General features: G+C 43.0%; 1 protein-coding gene across 2 annotated transcripts in view; it reads left to right on the top strand.

Moving 5' to 3' along the window:
- Nucleotides 1–19,921, top strand: part of LOC119969572 (tyrosine-protein kinase Srms-like) — a 58,717-nt gene that overhangs the window by 10,940 nt on the left and 27,856 nt on the right. For both annotated transcript variants that reach the window (XM_038803357.1, XM_038803354.1), the window contains exon 2: nt 8,775–8,896. In XM_038803357.1, coding sequence (XP_038659285.1) covers nt 8,775–8,896 — 122 coding nt within the window. The remainder of the gene's footprint in view (nt 1–8,774; nt 8,897–19,921) is intronic.

Genomic DNA, 19,921 nt, shown 5'->3' with positions numbered 1-19,921 from the left:
GCTGCTCTTGGGGGGGTCTATAGAAAATTCCCAATGAAGTGAGTTTTAGCTTTCAACAGAGGCTAAAAGGCTGAACCAGAACCAGAATTTTTTAAAATTTTAAGATGGTGCAGAAAGATTGATTCGTTCAAGGAAAACTTTATTTTAAAAAAACAATATTTAAACATTTAAACTTCAACCCAAACGATAGTAGATTACATGCTGTTTCTTATTGTTAACACATTGGTTCCAATTAAACAACACTGTAACAGAACATGTGACTCTCATGCCACTTTCACAGGCAGACAAAGGCAATATTTACATTTATAAAGTAATTTTCCTTCTGGTAGGGACATTCGTTCTGAACCCTTTTTCCAAAGTCTGCCTTGGTGGCAACTTTCATGACCTTTTCAGTCGATATCCAGAACCTTATCCCTTGTAACTGTTCAAAACAGCATTTTATAGCTCTCGTTCTCCCTCTCTCTCAGCTCAAACCAGCTGCTCAAACAAAGCTTCTCTTGGGATCTCCAGGCTTGAACCCATCAGCGTTATCTTGGCTATTTGATTGTCCACTCTCATTTATACAAAAGAACAGAGCCATGCTATTGATATGCATTCATGGACAAAGAGGCTACTAGACTTTGTAATGGGCTAATAGCTGGTCAGACAGGAGTGTCCTGAAGAACAATGGATCTGCAGAATCCTGTGTATTCCCACTAAGTTTAAGTCTGACTGGGAAAGTGTAACTCAGACAGATGTGGTCTATCCCTCTGACTCTGTGTTAGCAGGGTTTTTTCCCCTCGGTCCCCTAAATTAACCCCTAAATTGCCTGCTACATTGGGGTCTCATTTCTGGACCCAATTTCCTAATATCTCCCTCACGTGACAAAGGGAAGTACCTGATGACAGCGGATGCACTAGCAAGGTTGCCAGTGAAGGAACCAATTTAGAGCATTTGCATTTCATCAATGAGTTGGAATCCAATATGTCTCTCATTACTCAACATCTACTGGTTACTAGAAAAAGGCTGTATGATGACAATATGTCCAATTAAGTGCTATCCTGAAGGATGGCCAGACGATGTTAATAATCCAGTACGTTGAACAGAGAAAGCACCTCACAATCATAGATAATATCCTAGCTTTTAATAACAGAATAGTCATTCCAAGAAAACTTCAGCTTGAACACGGTAGCACAGTTTTAGTACTGTTGCTTCACTGCGCCAGGAACCCTGGTTCGGTACCCGGCTTGGATTACTGTCTGTGCACAGTCTGCACATTCTCCCGTATCAGCATGGGTTTCCGCCAGGTGCTCTGGTTTCCTCCCACAAGTCCTGAAAGACATGCTGAATTCTCCCTCAGTGTACCTGAACAGGTGCCGTGACTTGGGGATTTTCACAGTAACTTCATTGCAGTGTTAATGTTAGCCTTCTTGTGACACTAATAAAGATTATTATTATATCCCTGTGATGAATGTAGGAAATTGCTATGTACTATACTTTATATTTGGTGCAGCACTGCTGTTTTAAAGGAACCCTGGTTTAAGATACATACAGGCAGCATGCAAATGTGTGATTAAGGGGTCGTAAAAATGAGAAACTAATTGGTTTTAACCATTTACCTGTTTATAAATAGATGGCTAATGGAACATTGTTTTGATTTTGGAGGATCTCTGGAGTGTAGATAATTTATGAGGGATGGTGCCTAGTGCTGGATAAATGGGTCATGGAACATCTTAGTGGGAGGAGACTGAAGAATGCCTATGATGTAATTAAGGAGTAGAACCAGGTCTATTTATCATTTTGCAGTTTCTCCTGGGATTTTAGTCTGACAAGGCAGGGCTTCAGCTGGTTCTTGGAAGGTTCTCTCCCAGGTCTTTGCACAGAAAAAAACAAGTCCCTGATTGTTAACTTTATTTCTAAGTGTTTTTTGATCTTTATTGGTTTGCTTAATTGGAATATATATATAGTTGCAGGTGCAGGGAATAAGTTAAAGTTTTCCCTTTTATTTAAGAACTGTTTGAACTACTGCTATAAAACTGTTATTTTGTTGCTAATGTCATTGATTCTGTGTTTAAATTAAACTTAAATTTATGTTCAACAGGAAATATACCTATTGGTCACTGTTATGACTCCTAGGTGGAGTATCCTTTTCTCACAGTTTTACAAATTACAAATGGTTGGGTTTCTGTGCCAAGGTCACTGAGGCAAGTAAAATGTGAAATGAGAGCCCAGCAATCAGTCCGGTGGCCAGGCATTACTCATTCTATAGAAGAAATGATTTCTAATTATCTGTCTTGTATAGTGAACACCCAGGAGCAAAAGGAACCCGCTATCACCTTCTAATTTCCATCAAGGCCATGGGAGCATCCGGGAATTGATTTATTTGATTTTAAAGGCAAATGGTCTCTTTTTTCATTTAGTACTACTCAAGGTGAATCGAATTGAACAGATTGCACAGCATCATGGAGGAATCAGTCATCCATCCACTGAAGAGAATTTAGGCGACACATGGTTTTCCAGGCATTGTGGTGTCGGACGGTGGCCTGCAATTCACTCATGGATTATTCCAAAATTTTGCAAAGGAACGTGGATTCATTCACATAATCTGCTCATCTCATAAACCTCAAGCAAACGGAGAAGCTAAGAGAGCTGGATGAACTTTCAAAGACTTGAAGAAGAATAAAAATCTTAATAAAGCTCTTCTGGGTTACCAAAACTGAAAATGATTTCTCACCATCAGAGTTGTTAATGAGAAGGAGATGGAGAATCCAACTTCCAGCTCTGCAATAGAAATTGAAACCTAATATTACCACGCATGACCACAAGAGGGTGAAACAGTATGAGGACGAACAGAGAAACAAACTAGCTTGTAACTTTAACTTCAGGCACAGAATAGGGGACTTATTAGTGCTGAAGTTCTGAGAGGGAGTATGGATGTGAGACCAACAGAGAGGAGGCATCATAATCAAAAACCACAGCTGAGATACTACAGGATTGAGACAGACCAGGGATCTGTAAGGAGAAACCACCATATCTTAATATCCTTGGAAAGAAAAACAAAAGAAACCTGGGCTTCCAGTTTGGATCCTGAAAAGAAAGTGAAAGCTCCAGAGCCAGCCAGGAAAAGGCCAATTACACTGAAGGGAGAATGCAGAAAGCCCTCTACCTCAGAAGAAGTTCAGAATAAAATCAAGACGATTGGTCAAGGCACCGCCCGTGAAATCTGAGACTTAACTGAGAGATATAAGAGAATGTGTATAATTGGGATAAAGACTTGGAGAGAGTTTCGGCGAATTTATATAATTGGAATAAAGACTTTGGAGGAGTTGTACAGGAAAAGGTTATCAGAAGCACAAGATATTGATGTAGTGATTATGTAACATCACATGATTGAATAACGGAGATTTGGAGGGAACGGAATCCCCAAAATGTAAATAGAGGAATGGTTTTAACAAACTACAATCTCAAGCAGCTTACTTTGGGAGAAGGGGCATACCCGAAAGAACCTGGTATAGACCCTGAATACATGGCTGTACAACCTGTGTCAGGTTTTGCATTGTTCCTTTATTGATAGTTACTATGGAATGTGTAGGCAATGTCTGCTTCCCAGTAATCTAGTTGAGTTTGGAAGCGTTCCATGTGTGAGCCACACACATGAAAAAATATCTCCTCATATCACAAATAAATGGCATAGAATGGCTCCATTCCAATTGCTTCAGTTTTACAAGGCTTGGATTGCAGGCTTCTCCATTGTGCAGGTTCCATTGACTGCATGGACATTGCATTGTGGGCAGCTTATGTGATCTCTACTGTTTACCTGGACCACAAGGGTTTTCACTTCCTCAGTTTGCAGCTGGTGCACGACCACAGCCAGTGCATTATGCTGGGGAATGTCGGTTATTCTGTTTTCCTCAAACTCAGCAGCTGAAGGGAGGCGAGGACTGCTGCATGGAACAGGTAAAATGCTTTTCCAGCACTGTTTGTGAGCCAGATGGAGCATGAGTGCTTCCCCCAGCCTACCAAGCAAACCGGTAAACCTCTCCAGTGATCAGACCCTCCCCTGCAACCTGATGCCCTCCTGATGTCTTCCACAGCTTCCAGTCCCCCAGGTTCTCCACCATCTTTTCTTATCCCTCTGATTTCTTGTACACCCCTTCCCAAAACTCTCCTTCTCTGATCTCTCGGGGGGCCCTCCACAATCTTCTTCCCTCTTTTATCAATCTCTCCGGCCCTCCTCTACGATCACTGGCTGGAGCCACCAGCCTGCCTGCCCAACAACCTTGAGATGTTCGCAATCTTGCTGAGGACTGCCAGGAGACTGATTTCAAAAGTGATAATTGGGCCCTTTTCATTAATTTTTGGAAGGCCTAAGGGGGACCCATTCTTCGAGCTTTCCTAACTGCAAAACTACTTCTTAACCTCCCACGAGTATCAGGGATAATGTCTCTTTAAATATATTCCTGAGAGAAGGCATGTATTCATTTAGAATATGTTTTTCAATGATATCACAGAATTTTCTTGATTTTAAATATTTAGAGGATTACACTTCAAATTTCTCCAGTTTCCTATGAATATGGCAGATCTGTGGCCTCAGGTGGATAGAGTAATTCCTCAATCGACTATTATTGTTCAGTTTCAGTGATTTGATCATCGTTCCTACTTTCCATTTTCTCCTTTCTTTCCAACTAATTTTGGTTCATTTTGCTATCGCTGTCCTAATTCCACACAAGGGCCGGGATTCTCCCCTACCCGGCGGGTCGGGGGTCCCGGCGTGTCGGAGTGGCGTGAACCATGTGAAATGAACATGTTGCCATGATTCCTGTTTATTTTCCAATGCCTGCCGATTTCCCTGCCAAAGGCATTTTTCAGAGAGATTGAAGGAAGGATTACTTTGTTCATATGGGGAGGGAAGGTGGCCAGAACTAGAAAGGTGCTGCTACAGATGGGAAGGCAGACAGGGGGTTTGGGTCTTCCAAACATGATGTATTATTACTAGGCGGCGAATGTGGAGAAGGTGCGGAGCTGGGTCAGAGGGGTTGATTCCCAGTGGGTCAGAATGTAGGAGAGTTTGTGCAGGGGGTCGGGATTGAAGGCACTAGCAACAGCGCCACTCCCGATGGCCCCGGGGACATGCTCAGGGAGTCCGGTAATAATAGCTTCATTGAGAATCTGGAGGCAGTTTTACCAACAATTCGGGTTGGGGGCAGGGTCAAGGGAAATGCCGATTCAGGGGAACCACAGATTTGAGCTAGGGAAGTGGGATGGAAATTTTCGGAAATGGGAGGAGAAGGGGATTAAGACACAAAAAGATTTGTTTCTTAGGGGTCGGTTTGCAGGATTGAAGGAGCTGGAAGCATAGTATGGGCTGGAGCAGGGTGAAATGTTTAGATACATGCAGGTTAGAGATTTTGCCAGGAAGGAGATACAGAGCTTCCCGGTGAAACCGGCCTCCACATTGCTGGAGGAGGTGCTGACGACATGGGGACTGGAGAAGGGGGTAGTGTGAGTGGTTTACGGAGCTATTTTGGAAGAGGAAAAGGCACCACTGGAAGGGATAAAAGCAAAGTGGGAGAAAGAGTTTGGAGAGGGTATGGAGGAAGGGTTCTGGTGTGAGGTGCTCCGGAGGGTGAATGCCTCCACCTCGTGGACCTGTTGGAATTCTTAACTCTTGAGAAGGTTAAGTTTGAACTGAGGGGAAGGATGGAGGAGTTCTACAATTCGTGGGCATTATTCATTATGCACTTTCAAGAACTGGATAACATTGAACATTAGCTGGGGGAGCGGTTGGGGGGAGGGTGGCTGTGTGTGTTAATGGTGACTATAGGTGATTCCTGATTCCTTTTTGTAATTTGTTTATGTGAACATGTGGGCTAATGTTTGGGGTTTGGTGGGAGGATGGGATTGTTGTTATTGATATGGGGATTGACATATGTGTTACTGACTATTGTTCATTGTTGGTGGGTGTAAATTTGGGAGAAAATGTGAAAAAGGAGGAGAATAAAAATATATTTTTTTAAAAGACTGAGGGTAAAACTGTTAGCATTGAGTGAGAGTTATATGCCCACACCTGGCCTGGGTTACATTGTCAGACTTAAACCCGTTAATACGAATAAACAGGATACCCCTGTTCAGCCAGGGTGATTCACTCAAGATCCATTGTGCTCCAGGACACTCTGATCTACCAGCCAGTAGCCCATTACAGAGTCTGATGGCCTCTTTTGTCTATAATCTGGAGGTTAGTTGCATATTCATAGAATGGCCCTGTTCTTTTGTGTAAATGGGAGTGGGCAATCAAAAACCCACATAGCGATGATGAGTTCAAGTCTGGACAACCCAGGACAGAACCATTGTTTGAGGTGGTGGGCGGAGCTCAGAGAGAGAAGATTCCTATTCGAACAGGTGGGGGCCAAAAGATTTGGAAAACCACCAGCAGAGGTCATGAAAAGCTGCCACAGAGATATGCTTTCGAAAAGGGGTCTGAAGGATCTGCACTAACAGCAGCAATATGTTCTGTTATTGCAGGTATCATTGTTACCTGCCTGCATAAGTGGTGTTGAGTTAAAATGTTCATTTGACGTGCTGTTTAATGGGAAATCATGTGCTAGGGTTAAGAAATACATGTAATACATATTAGGTTTGAGGTCTAAAAGTTTAAATGTTTTTCCTTTTTTGTAATAAAGTTTTGTTTGTAAAAATAACCACACCCTATTTCTTATGCAATCACTCCTGGAGTGAATCAATCTTTCCGCACAATCTTAAAAATACAAAAAATATTGCGGTTCTGGGCCAGTACCTTAGCCACTGTTGGGATCTGGTCTGGAGTCCACTGGGAAATTTTCCAAATTTCCGGGTGCATGCCAGTGATATATATGTAGCTCTATAGCATGGTTTGGGGCATACTTTGGTCCAAAGCACAAGTCTTTAGTACTATTGCCGTAATGTTGTAAGGGCCTATATTCTTTGTAGTCTCCAGTGTTATAAGCTGTTTCTTGATATGATTTGGAGTGAATCACATTGGCTGAAGACTGGCATCTGTGATGTTGGAACCTCAGGAAGAGATGGATCATCCACTCTGTGCTTCTGGGTTACCATTGTTGCAAATGCCTGATCTTCTGTCACTGTCACCGAAGTTGAAATCAGTCAACTGCTATTGCATCGAGAAATAGTTTGGCATTGTCCTAGTCTGGATGGTACAATGTCCCGTAGTGTGATAAAGCTACCTGTGAGGTAATTTGGGGTTTTGTCTGATACCATTCCTGTGAAACGCCTTAGATGGTTTACTACATTGTAGCAGCTCTATAAATGCAAGTTGATGAGTATTGATGAGTCCAAATTGCAAAACTGCACACAATTTGACAGTTTGTATGGAGTATAGGTAGTTTTAAGGGATTTATATTTGTATTGTTCCATATTAGAAATAAATTATAGTTTTAAGTGGGTTAAGGAAGTGGGTTAACTGTGTAAGGAAGGATAAACCTATAGTTAGATTCATGTTGAACAAAGGTGTTTAATATGTGTGGGTGTTTGGTCAGTTCAAATTGTGCTGAGAGACGGTTACGGCGTGAAAAGTAAATACACTTGGAGAAGTTTAAAAGTCGTTGCTTAGCAACACAGGCACCTTTAGGGTAGGAAAGGCATTTTGGGATTATGTGTTTTAACTGTATTTATAGCAGGTGTTGTAGCCAGCCACAGAGGGAACGTCTTTCTCAGCTTTGCTGGAGTAATGGATAAGAAATAGGTGCAGTAAAATAAAGACAGATAGTAAAGGAAACTAGAAAAATGAGGAGAACTTTCCAAAAATCTGAAGTTCAGGAAAAAAAGAAAAGGGGACTAGAGCCAGGCACTGTTGGAAAACCTGGAGCGGATTCTTAATGCAAACCGCTGATGGAAGCATTGTTTGAAAGAAGATTTTAAAGCATGTCTTTTCGGGAGCGGAGTTTGAAAACACTCATGACAATTATCTGAGGGAATTTTGAGAAGAAACCTAAGGAAGATTGGTTGAGTGGCATTGGCTATTTGGTTTCAGAGTGGGGTGCTATCTTTGAAAACTGTATACAATTCTGAAGCTATGGGGTGAGTAAAGGAGTATTGTATTATAATTTAAAAATTCATGTTTAATAAATGTTTTTTCCTTGTTGTTAAAAGTGAATTATCAGTCCTGTGAGTCTATTCCACCCCATTTTCTAAAAAAAAAAGTAAAAGTTACAATTGTTTGAGCCAGGGTTTCATTGTGGAATTTTATTATTCAGTGGTAACGCCAACTGTAATAACTTTTAATAAATTGCACGGAAATATTTCTCAGCACTAACTTCTATGGTTTAAACAAAGCAGTCTAAACCAATGAGATTGGGGTTGCTCAGAAAAGAGGAATAAAAAGGATAAGTGAGCAAGCAAGAGTTTAGAATTCTATTGGATAGTTTCCATGGAGAAAGAGCATTAGACTTGAGTAACCACAGACCTGTTTCTGTGCTGTCGATTCTATAATTCAGCAGCAACTGTTGTCAGGAAGAATGATGTTTGGTGTTCCTAATAGACCCCGATGTCACATTGTTCATGAACCTGCCAATATATATTTTTTAATGTTGCTTTGTATGTGTATGTGTGCGTGTGATATTTATAATATACAACAAACGCTTCCTATAAATGTGATAAAACTTTCCCTACAGCACTGATTTCACGGAACAGAATTTAATTTATTAAGCCATCTTTGTGTGAAGTAGCATATCGTCCAACAATATGCCACAGGGAATCCCCTAGCAGAATATAGTAAAAATCAGATTTTCTTTTAAAATCAGGTGGTATTTTGGAAGCATATCAAGAGCCAACGCGGAAAAATTGCTTCAGTCTGCAGAAAACGAAAATGGAACTTTCCTAGTCCGTAAAAGTGAGACTGGTGACAGTGACTATTCAATATCAGGTATGCGAAACATGGTGAAGTGAAAAGCAAAGCTTCTTTGAAAGTTAAGTTGTAATAAATGTGCAATAAATGGTTTGATGGATCAATACAGATGTGATACCGAGTTCAGGAGATCAGGTATTCTTGGATTTGATCCCAACTCTGTGATTGGTTACTCCATCTCAATCAAGCTAATGGTGAGAATTATGGGCTGATGTTCGAAAATATTAACCAGAATTTCTACTTCTGATTGCTGCTCGCTGACCCCTGCAGGAAGGTCTGTTTGTTTTACCTTAGAGTAAATCAGGTGTCCTGGTGTTTTACTGAATGATCAAGTATGCATGCTCCTTCAAGCCCCAAGTGAATCTTCCCAAAGTGCACCTCAAGATAATAAAGATTATTATTAGATAAATACAGAACTCAGCCTTCTTTCTCTATCTTGCAGCATAAAGAGGTAGTTGGCAAAATATCTTCATTGTGTTATGAGATTTTTTTTAAATATATTTTTATTCAGAAAAGATATTCACTGGAACAATAGTCACAACAATACTGCAAACCCTAATAGGATACAGACTATACCCACCCAAACCCAAGTCCACCCCTTCTCCCCCGAAAGCCATCCATAAAGAAAACAAAACCTTTTCGATGCCAACATGATCCAGACTGTCCACACATCCTAAACAAGAATCATCTTCCACAAAGTCCCTTTCTTTGGTGAACACTGATGCAAAGTACTCATTTAGTACCTCACCCATTTCCGCTGCTCAACACATAGATTCCACCCACTGTCCTGAAGTGGTCCAATTCTTTCCCTGGCTACCCTCTTGCTTTTTATATATGAATAAAAAGCTCTGGTATTCACCTTAATCCTACTTGCCAAGGACCTTTCATGACCCCTCCTAGCCCTCCTAATTTCCCGCTTCAGTATCTTTCTACTTTTTTATACTCCAGGGTTTCGACTGTCCCCACTCTTCTAGGCCTACAAAAGTCTCCTTTTTCTTCTTGACGAGGTTCACAATATCCCTCGTTATCCAAGGATCCCTAAACTTCCCATACTTATCCTTCGTTCTCTCAGGAACGTGACTTTCCTGAATCCTGTTGCTTGAAAGATTTACTATCCAACAGCCGCACCCAACCCAAATTCTTCAATTCCTGTCTAATGTTATCGTAATTTGTTATCAGACATGTTGTCACCTCATAGAGAACACTCCTGCAATTGATACCACTATTTAAAAGATTCTAGCTGAAAATCCAATGGGGAAAAACACTTGTGTGCCTCCGAAAAATATTCATACAAGCTTAAAGCAAATTAATTGTCACTAACTAAATTCACTCCTGTTCTAAGGTAGGTGGGGCTCGGGAAGAATGGCCATAAATTTAGGCCCCTCCTCTCTCAGGTAGCATGCCCAAAGAGAGTTTTGGGACCATAAGCCCATAAGATAAAGGGAGTGATCTACCAACCACATTGCGCTCCAGCGAAAGCGCAACGTTGCTGGTAGATCCTGGGTGAGGCCTCTGCGACCTTCCTGGCAGCCTTTATGCCTCGTGGTATATACCCAAGTACCACGAGCCATTGGAATCAGAATCCCGCCCAAAAGGGGCAAGACCAAAGGGCATTACCTCCTCAAAGAATTCTAACAGATTTGTCAGGCAGGACCACCCCTTGACGAAGCCGTGCTCAATCAGTCCTATTTTATCATGCATTTCCAACTACTCTACAATTTCATCCTTAATAATAGACTCTAAAATCTTACCAAAGACTGAAGTCAGGCTAACCAGCCTATAACTTCCCATCTTCAGACTCTCTCCCTTCTTAAACAAGGGTGTTACATTAGCCAATTCCAGTCCTCTGGAACCCTCCCTCACTCCAGTGATTCCTGAAAGATCACCACCAATGCCTCCACAATGTCCTCCGCTATCTCCTTCAGAATCCTGCGGTGTAGTCCATCCAGTGCAGGTGATTTATCCATCTTCAGATCTTTCAGCTTCCCCAGCAGCTACTCCTTAATGATGGTCACTATACTCGCCTCTGCCCCCTGACTCTCTTGAAGTTCTGGTATGCCACTGGTGTCTTCCACATTGAAGACTGATGCAAAGTACCTATTCAGTTCCTCTGCTGTATCTTGCTTCCCCATTACTACTTCTCCCTCATTTTTCAGTGGTCTAATGCCCATTCTTGCCTCTTTCTTACCTTTAATGTTTCAAAAAGAAATCTTGCAATTTTCTTCTGTATTACTACTTGCACTCATACTTCATTTTCTCCCCCTATTGCTTTTTAATTGTCCTTTGCTTACTTTCAAAGACTTCCCAATCCTATGGCTTTCCACTAATCCTCACCACATTATATGCTTTTTCTTTTGCTTTTATGCTGTTCCTGACATCCCTTGTCAGCCATGGTTGCCTCGTCCTCCCTTTAGCATGTTTCCTTCTCCCTGGAATGAATTTCTGTTGCCTCCCAAATGACCCCCAAAAACCACTGCCAGTGTTGTTCCAATGTCTTCCCCTCTAGGCTCCCTTTCCAATCAATTCGGGCCAGCCCCTCCCTCATGTCTTTGTAGTTACCTTTATTCAATTGTAATACTATTACATCCAATTCCAGCTTCAGCCTCTCAAACTGCAGAGTGAATTCTATCATATTGTGGTCACTGCTCCCTCAGGGTCCCTTCACCTTACGTTTCCTAATTAAGTCCGTCTCGTTAAACATCATCAAATTCCAGAATTGGCTGTTCCCTAGTGGGTTCTACCACAAGCTGTTCCAAAACATCATCTCGTAGACATTCCACAAATTCCTTTTCTTGGGATTCACTATCAACCTGATTTTCCCAGACCACCTGCATATTGGAATCCTCCACGATTATTGCAATATTGCCATTGTTATATGCCTTCCCTATCTCCTGATTTATTTTCTGCCCCACATCCTGACTACAGCTAGGGGGTCTGTACATAACTCCAATCAGGGTCTTTTTTCCTTTGAGATTCAACTCGACCCACACAGATTTTACGCCTTCTGACCCTATATCGCTTCTTGCTATCGATTTAATTTCTGACTAACAAGGCAACCCCACCCCCTATGTGTGTCTGCCTGTCCTTTCGATAGGACACGTATCCTTGGATATTTAGAATACAGTCCTTGATGTTGTGGGCATCACAGAGATATGGCTGCCCACAACATTATACCCACCAATTTCAATGTGCCCTACAAGCTCATGTATCTTATTTTGTATACTATGATCATTTTGGTACAACACCCTCAGTCCTGCATTGACCGCCCCTCTTATAGTTGTCCCCTTATCTGCTGTGCCTAAAGTTAGATTCCTGCTGCTTTCCATACTCTCCATTCTATTACTTGTTCTGGAAACTTTACTAACCTCTCCCGTGCTCTCTATCCCACCCCTCCCCACCGTCAATTAGTTTAAAGTCCTCATCATTAACCTGCACTCCTACTTCCTCTTTTACCTTTGATTTTCTAATTTGCTGTACAACTGAGCCACCCCCACTATTTAATTTAAAGCCCTATCTACGGCCCTAGTTATCTGATTCATCAGGACTCTAGTCCCAGCATGATTCAGGTGAAGGCAATCCCATCGGAACAGCCCCCTCCTTCCTCAGTACTGGTGTCAATGTTCCAGGAATTTGAACCCATTTCTCCCACACCAACCTTTGAGAAATGCATTTACCTTTTTAACCTTATTGATCCTGTGCTAATTTGCTCGTGGTTTAGGTAGTAATGCAGAGATTATTACCCCTTTGGTTCTGCTTTTTAATTTTGCCCCTAGCTGCTTATGTTCCTTTAGCAGATCCTTGTTTTCCTTATTTCATTGGTACCTACATGGACCATGACAACTGGATCTTAACCCTCCCACTTCAAGTTCCTCTGCAACCTAGATGAGATATCCCAAACTCAAGGATCAGGTAGGCAAAACAACCTTGGGGACTCTCGTTCCTGGTCACAGAGAACAGTGTTAATGCCCCTAACTATAACCTCCCCAATTACAACTACATTTCTTTTCTTTTTTTCCCCAATTCGAATGGCTCCCTGTACCATGGTGCTGTGGTCAGTTTGCTCATCCTCCCCACAGTCCCCGCTCTCACTCACACAGGGAGCAAGAATCTCGAACCTGTTGGACAAGGATAAGGGCTGGGGCTCCTGCAACCATACATCCTGGATCCCTCTGCCCACCTCACTCATAGTCACACCCTCCTGTTCCTGACCAATTCACGGTAGTTTATCTGAGGGGTGTGACTGCCTCCTGAAGCACAACATCCGGGTAACTCTTTCCCTCTCTGATGTGTCGCAGCGTCCAAAACTCAGACTCCAGCTCATTAACTCTGAGTTGAAGTTCCTCAAGCAACCAACATAGGTGTGTCACTCGGAACCACAATGGGGTCCACCAGCTCCCACATCATTCAGGTGCAGCACATCACCTGGCTCTTGTGGGGTTTCTTTTAAATTTCCAGCTGGTTTTTAGACTTTCTAATTAAAATATTTATCTTTTTATCTTTAATCTAAAGCATCTTAGAATAGGTAATGCAACTTAGCAGTTACTTGCCTTTGTGGCCATGGAATTCCATTGGATTAGTCCATAGTTATGTTCGGCAAAGTGCTGCCTTCTGCAGCATGGCTGAACAGGAAAGTCTCCTGCTCTTACCACCTGCCATTGGGAAGGATTTGCAGGCTGATGATCAACCTGTTTGGCCTCAAACAAGTTGACCCTCAAGACCCAGAGTGGGAATTGAACCTTGGATGCTACCACTGCACTGCAAGATCTCTCTTAAAATTAGGCTAGCACAGATAAGAGAGAATAATAGCGACATTATTGAGGTCTCCCAGGCTGCAAGTCACCTGGCACAGCAGAGCAGAAAGGTGGCAAGGAAGTATGTCAAGTGGATCAGGTCTACTGAAAGGCGGACGTGAAGCTAGGTCTGGGCTGTGACCCGGACCGCCAAGCATTTGGTAAGTTTTCAAAGGCTTTTAAAGCACTCTGATGGCTACAGCTAACTAGTAATTAGCCACATTTTGAACCTTCAGTGGCTTTTCAAGGCCACAATTTTGAACTAGGCAAAGCAATACAATGTACATTAGAAAGCAGTGAAAGTCCAGTTTAACTACCCACAAAAATGAGCTTACCCATCCTTTCTGAGTTGGTGCTACCTTGCTAAATACGTAGATTAAACATTATGATCATGGCCATGTTTCAAAGTTGTGCTGTACTTCAATGGTGAAGTAACTGTGATATACTCAATACCTTTTTCACTCTTTATAGTGGTATTTTTAAACATGTTTCCTATTCAGATTTTAAACTTTTTAATTGTAACCTTGGTTTATTATACTTTGTTGTGCACATATTGAAGATGGTTGTACAGTATTTTGATTGCTAGTTTCTCTCCCATGTATTCCACATGGGGAGCCAAATCAAGTGTAATCTTCAGGTGAAACAGGTCAGGGAGAATTGGCCATGGAGTACAAATATAGTTTAGTTTCCATTTGAAAAGTCATTTGTTCTGTCCTTACTGTTATGTTTTCATTGTAAAAGCTGACATTTTTAAAATGTAAACTTTTCACGGTTGTGGTGATATGCATCACTGTAAATACACAAGGGGTTAATGTAAATACACGTAGACTAGATAGACACTAGAGGGAGCACCAGAGACATGACACATAGACATTCAACCAATAACCAAGGAAGATAGGACACGACCAATGGGCATTCACGACACACACAGAGGTGACACTACCACAGGACAGCATTACACCAACCCATATAAAAGGACACAGCGCACATGATCTTCCTCTTTCCAGTGGAGACACTTAGTGAGTACACAGGGTTGATTGAACACATCATATCCACCACGTGGATTGTAGCAGACTGGTTCGTCAGTCTGAGTAGTTATAGCAGGATTAACAGGAGAGTCGAATCCAAGTAGGAGAATTGTTAACAGTTTAATAAATGTGTTAAAGCTATCTCCAAGTCTGAACCTTCCTTTGTCAGAGTGCACATCAAGGAAGCAGCTTATGCTACGTCAAGAGCATAACAAAACATGTTACCAAGAAGTGAACTGTTTAAATCCATATAGTTACAATTCAGCAGACAGTGACTACCAGCAGCAGCACCCAGGCAGGATGATGTTCGAGATTCCGGTTCCACAGCAGCTCAGGTACCACGGCAATCTCAGTGAAAACTGGCGTGCATTCAGGCAGAGATTCGAGATCTACCTGGTTGCGTCCGACCTCGATGGCGTGGCGGATGCAGAGAAAATAAAACTTCTAATAACCATCGCGGGTCCAAGAGCAGCCAAAATCTTCCAGACCTTCAAATACTCAAAGGGGCAAAACAAGAGCGACTTACAGGCAGTCCTGGACAAATTCCAAGAATTCTGCGAGGAAGATACAAGATGAAAAGGTAAAAGAGGCGCCAACACTCACCACGAGGTAGGCTTGCAGAAACAAACGGCAGTTTTAATTTGCAGCCATCTTGAAAAAAGAACTGCACATGTGCAGTTGCGCGAAGAGCGCACAGAACGGGAAGGTCCGTTTGCATGCATGCGCAATTGCGAAAGAGGCTCCAAGTAAAGGAGCAGCGATCTGCGGATGCGCAATCGCTTCCTACGATCTACGTCACATGCTTCATGATGTCAGAGGCCCGGACCACACCCACTTAATGGTGAAATGTCCCAAAACACGGAAAAAAAATTTAAAGCCTCAAAACCAGGGGCGCGATTCTCCGCCCCCCACGACGGGTCGGAGAATAGCGGGAGGGCCTTCCCGACATTTTTCCCGCCCTCCCGCTATTCTCCCCCCCCCCGCCCAACTCCCGACACGAATCGCTGCCGCCGTTTTTTTACGGCCGGCAGCGATTCACAGCTGATAGATGGGCCGAAGTCCCAGCCCTTTACGCTGTTTTTACGAACGGCAAACAGACCTGGTCTGGCCGTTCGTAAAAACGGCGGGAACAACTCGCTTTTTATAACCATGGCACCGATTGGCACGGCAGTACCACGGAATTCGTTAAGCCCGTCATGCCGGAGCCTACGGCGTCGGGCTGCTAGCCCCGACCGGGGACCAGAATCGGTTCCCGGTCGGGAAGGGGCGCGCTGGCGTCAAACCCGCCCGGGTTTGACGCCAGCCTTACGATTTCTCCCGTTTTGGGAGAATCGCGCCCCAGATTCTTACGCCTGGAACGACAGCACAATGCCTGCAATTCGACAAGTAGCTGAAAATAACCTCTGCAGAACCCTGCAACAAGCAGTTAGCACCGCCCAAAGAGATGATTCAGTCCTTGAAGACTATGAATCAGACCTTGAATTCTTCTTTGGACATCGCGAGCCCAATGCCTGTTCCGACACAAAACGTGATGATATGGTCCTAGAAGACTACGACTCAGACGATGATTTCATCTTGGGAGGTGGCTACCCCAGTACCAAATCCGAACTGCAACTAGAAGTGTTGTACAATGAAGACCCCGACGATGAGTTCTTCGGATTGGGGATCCTCAGCCCAGCATATATGACATCCCGACTCGTGAGTGTAGGATTATGCTGCGGCCTGACGGCAAGAGACAGAGAGCGGCACAAGCCCACAGAGAGCGGCCTGCTGCCACACAGAGAGTCCGCGCACCGCGAAGAGTCCCCGACTCCACACAGAGAGTGGTCCACGCACCACGAAGGGTCCCAGCCTCCACACAGAAAGCGATGAAAGACTCCACAGCGAGACCAGTGCACGATTCCACACAGGGAATGCTGCAAGACTCCACAGAGGTTGTGACACAAGCCTCCACAGCGATCTCGTGGACAGACTCCACGATGGAAGGAACGCAAGACTCCAGAGCGCAGTCCTTGCATGAGCAAGACCATGAGGGTCTAGCAACCTCCTCTGAGCAACCAGCAGAAGACGATGCAGGTCTACCACGCTCAAGTGAACAGCAAGAAGACTATGACAGTCTACCATGCTCCAGTGAACAGCAAAAAGACTATGACAGTCCATCACGCTCATGTGAACAACAAAGCGACTATGACCATCCACCCAGATTGTTTGAGCCACCAGAAGAAGACTCTGACAGTCTACCCAGCTCAAGTGAACGACAAGAAGATACTGAGGCTCCACCCACTGTATGTGCGACAAGTGATGACGGCATCCCACTTCCCATACAAGATGTGCAACGTGACAGACCTCAGCTAGTGTATACAGAGGCACTCGACAATCACAGTAAGACTACTGGTGACTCCGGTGACACTGCGTTACTTTAAACCTCATTTGCTCGAGCCTCTCCACAAGCAAATGTATTCCTGAATGTTTTGACTCCAGACGGGGAGCATCGACAAGTCAAAACTGACTCTGGTGAAATAGACCAGACTCCAGATGGGGATCATCGACAAGCCAAAGCTGATTCAAGTAAGCCGGACATGACTCCAGACGGGGAGTGCCGCGAACTCAGTGGCGGCCGCTCAAGGAAACAGCAGATGCCACAAAGCACACTGACACGAGTAACTGTGTGAAGGACTCGTATTATCCACAGAGTGTGGTCCTTGAGCGCAGCAAACATAACAACAAAACCAACCAACACAAAGAAGCGTACCAAAGGCAACAACGTCGACAACACGCACGACAAAAACAACAACACTGGAACGACGACCTGGTACAAATCTGAAAATGAGGGACACTGTTACTGCCGGGGGGGGGGGGGGGGGGGGGGGGGGGGGGTGGTTTATGGTTTGGTTTTTTTCAAGGGGTAGGAATTTGTAAATGGATTTTGTTTGAATGGATTTGTTTATTTATAAAATGAAAACTTTAATAAAAATATTTTCAAAAGAATTGGAGACTGAACTATATAAGGATTTGTTAACAAGGCACTTAGGAAATTATACTATGATTAGGCAGAATCAACATGGTATATGTCTAAAAATTTCTCCATCCTTCCCTCCTATTCTGTTTCTCCTCTCCACAGTGCATTTTCTTTGGGTTTTTTCACAGTTCTCTGCTGTTTCCCTCTGACTTTTCCTTCTTTCTTTATAGCTGGGAGATGGTGGTTTTGTCTTGGTGGGGCAAGACACACGTGCCTGCATTTTGGATTTAAGCTGGGAATTTTGTGGGAAATGTGGTCTTCACTTTGCCATTTCCTCTCTCAAGCACTTGTGCTTTCCCCACCATCTTTCTCACTGTTACAATCCCAGTTGATGTTATAACTGGACAGGAAGATCCCAGAATCGAAACCTGGATCAAAAGACTATAACTTCTATTTTTTTTATAAAACATGGAGGAACAGAGTCACAGGACCGTTAATTAGTTTTAGCAACAAGGAAAAAACATTTATTAAATGTGGAAAAATTGGATTATGATAGAATATGCCTTTGACTCCTCCCCCCTCGTTTAACAATTACAAGTTTTATACAGATTACAAAATACATATTAATCTACAATGGTCTCATTAACACAAGGTCCTTTTAAGCACACAAGATAACTATGGGCAAAATACACTCTCCACTCTGAACCCCAAGTGAATGTTTGTGGCTGTCTCCTCCGAATCCCCCCAGTTGATAGCGACATGAGAGTTTCCAAACTCCACTCCCAAAAACACGCTTTTAAATCTTCTCTCGTAATTATACTTTTCCTTAGTGGTTTGCATTCTGAAATCCATACCAGGTTTTCCAAATGACAGTTTCAAACAAAGCTTCCACTCCACTTTTAATAGCGAATCCAGTGCAGGAATTTACACCAACCCCTTTAGGATTTCTTTGACTTGACTGCCGTGCAAACTGCTCACAATTGCTTTGACACTCGATTCCCAGACTATTAAAATTACATTGGTTGTTTTATTTACCTTTGAGGGCTGCAGTCCCACTTTAAATTTGGTTATTGCAATTCACTCTGAAACTCTGAACACTTTGTTTACTCTTCCTTGAATTCTTCTGAACAATACCTTGGTCTCTGTTCACTTAAGTCCAGTCATCTTTAAACATTCTTTCTGTCCCAGTTCCCTGGTTAGTGACTTATACTTCAGGAAGCCTGCCACTTTGCAGCTCCCGTACTGTTCAGTCTTTCTTCTGGCAGAGCTGAGAGACGTCCATTCCCTGAGGTCCAGTCTCCAACTGCCAACAAAATCAACTAAGAACAAAGGAAATCCCTTCCCTGTAGAAAGTGAATCCCAACACCATCTCCTTCTCTAGGCTCTTATTTACACTTCATGCTGCAACCCTCTCTAAACACAATAGAATCACATGTGGAACATAACCCCCACCCCCCACCGCCGCCACACACACTGTCTAGCTACAGCTTTTACTCTTCCAGGCACAGAAACATTAAATTAAACACACTTAGAATTATACCTTATTTCTAATGTTTCTCACTACAAATATAAATCTCTTAAAACTACCTTTGTTTCCCTAACACTCAGACTGTACCTATTATCCTTTCACCTTTTCACTATCCATTCACTCTCTCACTATCTCCTCATTCCCACCACTCCCCATCCTTGAATTATCCATTTAACCTCTCTTTGCCAGCCAACCTTTTCTCATCAGTCGATTACTTTCCCTGTTAATCTTTCATCTAATTTCCTCCTCTGCTTCCCTTAGAAGGACTTAAACTCAAAGGAGTACAAACCATGTTAAAGCTACCTTGCCTAATTTAGACTGTAATCCTAGTATAATTGTGACAAATTTGTATTGTGCCCCCCTCGAAGGCCACTACAAATCTTCTGAATTACAGTAGCTATATGGAGTCAAAGCTGAACACAGGAGTCCAGATGAACTCATGGCTACAACAGAAAAACCACTTCCTTCACTTTGAATTCGAACCCCCTTGAGATTGTTTTTCTTTCATGGGATATGAGCATCCCCACAAGGCTAGCATTTGGTGCTAATCCCCAAATAAATAAATTCCATGGCCCTTTTTGATTACTTATTGTACCTGTGTGATAGCTTTTAACTTAATTGACCAACTTGGCCCTCTTTTGGGTCCTGCTCTCAGAGATGCTGGATTTCCTTGGCAATGCCTGCCTTCAGATCACAATGAATCTCTCGTCTGTCTGAGACTAGAACCTAGCATTTGAA

The sequence above is a fragment of the Scyliorhinus canicula genome, chromosome 7, assembly GCF_902713615.1.
Source record: "Scyliorhinus canicula chromosome 7, sScyCan1.1, whole genome shotgun sequence".
NCBI lineage: Eukaryota > Metazoa > Chordata > Chondrichthyes > Carcharhiniformes > Scyliorhinidae > Scyliorhinus > Scyliorhinus canicula.
This window is presented reverse-complemented; position numbering and strand designations above follow the sequence as displayed.